The 6,397-nt window shown below is 39.0% G+C and overlaps 1 protein-coding gene across 1 annotated transcript; it reads left to right on the top strand.

Moving 5' to 3' along the window:
• The first annotated feature begins 342 nt into the window (after nt 1–342).
• On the top strand, nt 343–3,321 carry LOC148871354 (aluminum-activated malate transporter 8-like). The gene is made up of 6 exons (XM_088968311.1): nt 343–873; nt 1,020–1,160; nt 1,288–1,560; nt 1,706–1,896; nt 2,221–2,364; nt 2,649–3,321. Exons 1-6 carry the CDS (start codon nt 588–590, stop codon nt 3,138–3,140), a joined length of 1,527 nt encoding a protein of 508 aa, XP_088824437.1. The 5' UTR covers nt 343–587; the 3' UTR covers nt 3,141–3,321.
• The last annotated feature ends 3,076 nt before the right edge of the window (nt 3,322–6,397 follow it).

Genomic DNA, 6,397 nt, shown 5'->3' with positions numbered 1-6,397 from the left:
TGAGTAGGGGAACTCTACGCATTGAGAGAGAGAGAGAGCTAAAAGGAAAATAGCTATTTCCGATTTTCCATGGGAACTCTAGCTTTTTTTTTCTCTGAATCATGCTCTGCCATTGAAAAGTGTAAAAGTTAATTAGATCCGAGTTACAGCTCCGTCACCCGGTCACTTACCTTGCTTATTGCCTTATTCCCCTCTCACAAAGAACCAAAGAAAATCTCTGTCTTTTCTCAAAGAACCAAAGAAAACATTTTTTTTTATGTTTTACTACAAAATTAATCATACAAAAAGCACATCCGGATCTGTTAATAAAGTAATTTTTAAGTTCCGCCAACTTTTCTTCTTATAAATACAGGTGGTGAGAGTCCCTCCAAAGTCATGTTCTTGCCAAGCATTTCTGGCTTCCAAGTTCCATCCTTCTCTGTCTGGTAACTTCGCTTTGTCTCCATTTCTCTCTCTCTAGTCTAGACTACATACAAAGGAAGCCCAGCAGCCAATTAAGAACCGAATTGAAGCTCTTTTCTTTTTCCTTCTGGACTACTGCCTTCACCACCCCACATCCATTTTTAGATCTGGTTCATTAACCAAGCATGGAGATTGAATCAGCCAGTGACAAGAAGCCTGGGCTCCTTGTTCGTGGGTGGTCGTGGCTTAAGGCCTTGCCTGAGAAATCTAAGGCCAAAGTAATTGAGGTGGCAAAGAACATAAGGAAAGTTGGGCAGGATGATCCAAGGAGGATTGTCCACGCTCTCAAGGTTGGGCTAGCTCTCTCCGTGGTTTCACTTATTTACTACTATAAGCCTTTTTACGATGGCTTTGGAATCTCAGGGATGTGGGCTGTATTAACAGTGGTCGTTGTCTTTGAATTCTCTGTTGGTAAGTTGAAATCCATAAGCTTCAATTAGTCCCCAGCACTCACCACAATTTTCTGGGGATTTATCATTCCTTCCTTTGCTTACATATTGATTTTAGGAGAGACTTTTACAACTAAAAGTAATGAGGTTTGAACTATATATGTACAGGTGCAACCTTGAGCAAAGGTCTAAATAGAGGATTTGCAACATTTCTAGCTGGTGCCTTAGGAGTTGGAGCTCATTACTTGTCAAATCTCTGTGGAGACAAGGGAGAACCTATAGTCCTTGGGCTCTCGGTTTTTCTTCTAGGTAAGTTTCTCTAAAGATGGAACAAAGTGATGATGACCCACTTCCATTGAAGTTGCTTCAAGCACATGGATCATTGTTCATGTATAGAATGAAGCTTATTAATTCAAATTGATCGAATGTGTTGCAGCTGCAGCGTCAACATTCTCACGATTCATTCCTGGAGTCAAGCAAAGATACGACTATGGGGTGGTGATATTTATATTGACATTCAGCTTGGTAGCTGTGTCTGGTTATAGGGTTGACGAGATCATAGAGCTGGCTCACCAGAGATTGTCAACTATTGTCATTGGAGGCCTAACCTGTGTGATCATATCCATTTGTATTATGCCAGTTTGGGCCGGTGAAGATCTTCACAATCTGGTTGCTCAAAACCTGGAAAAGCTCGCCTGCTTCTTAGAAGGTGCATTATCACTAAGTTCTGTAGAATTAAACATTGAGAATAAATAAATAAAACAGGAGAATAAACCACCAAATTACTACTACATATTGCTTCTTGTATTTCTTTTATGTGGGCTTTCAGACTTAAGAAGAGAACTTTTTTTCAGGATTCGGGGGTGAATACTTCAAAGATTTAGAGGATGGGGAGATTGTTGTGGTGTCTAAAAGTGGCAAGCCATTAGCCGAATACTTTAGAAATCCAGAGGATGGAGAGGCTGCTGTGGTCTCTAAAAGTGACAAGTCATCTCTTCAAAAGTATAAAAGTATTCTTACTTCAAAGACCACAGAGGACTCCTTGGTGAGGAGAATCTCTCTCTCTCTCTCTCTCTCTCTCTCTCTCTCTCTCTCTCTCTCCTCGTCATACTTCATATAAAATTGTATGCAAGGGTTACGACAACTGCACGTTCACCACTAGTTTCCACCATTTGCATGGACCTTCCACCATAGCTTCCACCTTCCTTCTTCTTTCTTTCTTTCTTTAATTACTTGGGGATGTGGATCTTTCCATGAATATTAGCAGACTGCCATCCTTCATTTGGTTATACTGCTCGTATGGTTGCATAATTCAGTGGTATTTTAGCTTTATGTTATTGTTACTGATGGAATTATGTTAATTTTGTAGGCCAACTTTGCGAGATGGGAGCCTGGCCACGGGCGTTTCAGGTTCCGTCACCCATGGAAACAATACCTGAAGCTTGCAGCGCTGATTCGTCAATGTGCCTATCTACTCGAAGCTCTTAATGGCTACATAAACTCTGACATCCAAGTACTACTCTCAGATCCTTCACTCATCAAAATAATCTTTGGCACAGACAACTAGAAGAATAAATTAGTATTATTATTACCACCACTACTACCGCTTTTGCTTGTACTGTTGCTACTAGCTTTCTGGAAATTCTGTTTTCACGTGAAATGCAACTATCTGAGGTTTAGATCTATAATCTGCAGAGAATATCTATATTTTATGCCAGAAAAGATACTTCCTTTAAAAGGGTTCCTGCAAATACTCTTAATTTTTTTTTCCTTCTCTAACTTGTAAAACTCTTACAGATCCCACCAGAATTCCAGAGGAAAATTCAAGATGAGTGCATAACTATGAGCTTGGAATCAGGAAAGGCTTTGAAGGAGTTATCAGAATCTATCAAAACAATGACAGGCCCAAGCTTGGCGGATCCCCATGTAGAGAACTGCAAAAATGCTGCCATGGACCTCAAGACCACACTGAAAACTGCACTTCTGGAGAATTCAGACCTCTTGGGAGTCATACCTGCTGCAACAGTGGCTTCATTACTAATCGATATTGTTGTCTGCACTGAGAAAATTGCAGAATCTGTTCATGAGCTTGCCAAGTTAGCACATTTTAAGACTGTGGAACCCACAGTAACGCCGGAGAAATCACAACTACTTCACCGAGGAACCATAAACCCGCTTGCTGAAACTGACAGCCCTGAAGTTGTAGTTACAGTATCTGGGTCAATGGAAGCTTTGCCAGAAGGTGCGAATCCTCAGGCACCAGTGAATGGCAAACATATAGACGTGTAAATATATGTGATTAAAACACATAAACAATACAAAACGCTCAACTTGTATTAGTAAATGTTGAGTAATGTGAGCTTAATGAGCCTCGGGATAGTCAGCGGATCATTTTTCCTCTGCCCTCTTGCTTCTGTCACAAATAAGTGTTCTTTGGACCTATTTAGTCATTACTTGTTTGTTTCCTTTCTTTTTTCTTCTTTTTTTTCCTTCTATTTCCTTTTACATTTTAAGCTTCAAACTCTCTCTCTCTCTCTCTCTCTCTCTCGATTAAATTGGGTTCAAGGAATTAAAGCCATAGGACTCAAAAATTGGTATTCCATGGAGTACAGAAATGATGATGTATGCTTTACATAAACGAGCACCATTCATTATCTCCTCTCCATAATCGCCCAGAAATATATATATATATATATATATATAAGTTCATTGATGGTTCATACCCAAGCTTATGGGCATCACTATATATTCACAGGAAGCCCCACGCCCCCACTCATTAGAGGGTTTAAATTTCCTATATATACAGCTCCAAGGAAGCTGCATGATGATGCATCATCATGCCATGCTATCATGCATCTTCAGTAGGTGTCGGCATGAAGATATATCTATCTACGATCAACCTTTAACATTAAAGAATTTTGATGGTTATCCCATTTCTTCTAGTGAATTCGTATGGTGGGTCTGTTTTACTATTTGATATTTTATTACAGAAGCAGCAATAAAGCATCGCAATTCGCAAGTGGGCTGTTGTTAAAGCGGTCAACCCTTGTGGGTTTGAGCTGCTGCCCCTGTGAACTAGCACTTAGTGAGGTTCAGTACAAGCCCACTTAAGAGAATTTTCATAAAAAAAAAGAGGCTATATATTCTATTGTATTAGTAATCACAAACCTCTGAATAATATAGCCGGCCAAACTCCAATTAGCCGGGTGCTCTAGTCTATTTAATAAGTCTGCAACTTACTGATAGTGTTGATGTTATTGTGGTGGCATCCCACCGAATTGTCCGTTAGTAGGCGGTAGGTTGAAACCTCAGTTTGTTTTTTTTTTTAATATAAAAGTGGCAGGGTGAGTTCTGAACAGTGAGTGTTGAGTGAGATTCTAGTAAGGTCATGATATTGAATTTTCTTTATAGTGAAGAAAAAACTCTAAAGTGCTGCCTCAACGTAGGTAATTTGGCTCAATCATGTAAATCTGATGTTCTCCCTCTTTCTCTTTTTCTTTGCCTTTCTATTATAGTGTTTTCTCCATTCCCAACAGATATAGACTATAGATGTGTAAATCTTGGCAAACAATGAATTGCTCTCTCTAATCCATGAAAAACAAATTGACAAACTATTCAATCCCTTGAACTTATATGCCAGACGGAAGGTTTCTGGGTGTAGAGTTCTTTACTAAATGATGACCAGACTAGAAAACTAACTAAATATATATATTATAAGGTTATTATACAAATGCTGTTGTCATCAAGAGAAATTAATTACTTTGATGTACAAAAAGGGCTATATCTTTCGTGAATGCAGTATGTCTGCACATGCCATCTACCACAGATGTTCAATTGTAAACCAAAATGTTGGGATGGCCAGAGTCCAAAGTTCACCATTCAATTGGAGAGCATAAAGAAAAGAATGATTCATGCAGAGCACCTGAGTGCAGAGCCTGTTCTGACTATACACCACCTCACCACTGATCGCTACCCACACTTTCCGACCAAAACAATAAAAAAACTTACAAATTTTTTCATCAGTTGCTAATATCTGTGAACAGTCGAGACCTGGGATAGTATCTATATATACATTGAGAACAACTTGGGTAGGTTGGATTGAGTTGGCAATCAATCCAAGACCAATACTGAGAACTGATCAGTATTCAGAAGATTAAATATGGCTATAAACAAATCTTCTGCTTGGTTCCATGTGGCTTTGGTTTGTCTAAAATCAATTTCATTCGCCTCAATTAAAACTCGAGACCATTTCCAGTACTGAAGAATGGAAAACTCGAGTAGCACCACTGATGTCAGCCTTCTCATGGTCAATGTTTCTGTGAAAACAATTAATACACTAGACAATCAAAAAAATCATAGAGGGCTCCTTTGTTTTCCCCTCCCAAAACCATTATTTATGGAGTTTCATTTTCCAACTAAAAACATTTGAGACTTTGATGAATGATGACAGTGAAGAGATGGAGTTCTCCTGATGAACGTTCTGGACTGGCTCCATTAAGAAGGAAAATTTAATATATTTCTTGATCATATTGTCTCCCCTAGCCATAGATGGAACTATTCCATCCGATTAATACATCTGACAAAGAGCCTATATATAGCTTCCTATTGGCTCAGTACCTTTAACCACTTTAGCTCCATGCTGCCAAGACTCATTCACTATTATTGCCTTGCCCAAACTTCTTTCTTTTACCTTTAATTTGTGGTCATGTGTCTAAGGCACATCTGCCCACCTGTCAAGTTGATCCTTAATTTCATGAAGATATGGTGACGAGGACAGCATGTGTAGGCATGTAATATTCTCGGCCAGGTAAATTTCTTTGCCATACTCATTCCTCCAAGCAATACTTACCAACCCCTCTCTCTCTCTATCTATCTATCTATCTATCTATATATATATATATATATAATATAATTGGTTCAAAGTTAAAACCATCATACTGACCTAAAGTCAACTGGGTTCAAAGTTAAAACCGATCTCTCAACCCAAGCTTCACCTCTGTTTGGATAGTGCTGGTTGATGATGATCACATGGTAATAGTACGGCTTTCACAGTAGCAATAGAGAATATTTTACTTATGAAAGCATGAATACATGGTATTCCAACACAACCAATGGGCTAAGATACTCACACTTACCACCTAGAAATTAACATGCAAAAAGGAGAAACCAGAAAGGAAGTAGTGTTTTGGAGGTGGGGTTTGAGTTGTTTCCCACTCTCGAATGACTGCACAAGTGGGTGAAACTGTGAAAGAAGAAGGATTGCTCAGCATTTTGATCCTTTCCAAGAGTAGATGGAATGAGAAGATCTTTCTAAGCTTTGTGGAATCGTATATCACCTTATCCACTACAACTCTTATCATCATGGAATCTCTCTCTACCTCTGACTACAACATCCCCACTCTTTTGGGTTTGGGTCTCCATTTCTTATCAAGAAATTAAAGAAGTTCATATTACCCCTTTAAAAGCATAAATAAAGAGAGCCTTATATGTCAAAGTAGTTGGGCGCGCGACATAGACTATCACAAACCTCCATAAAAAGCACTGGT

This window comes from Nelumbo lutea, chromosome 2, assembly GCF_056320005.1.
Source record: "Nelumbo lutea isolate HS-2025 chromosome 2, American lotus-T2T, whole genome shotgun sequence".
NCBI lineage: Eukaryota > Viridiplantae > Streptophyta > Magnoliopsida > Proteales > Nelumbonaceae > Nelumbo > Nelumbo lutea.
Note: the sequence above shows the minus strand (reverse complement) of the source record. Positions and strands in the feature narration are given on the sequence as shown.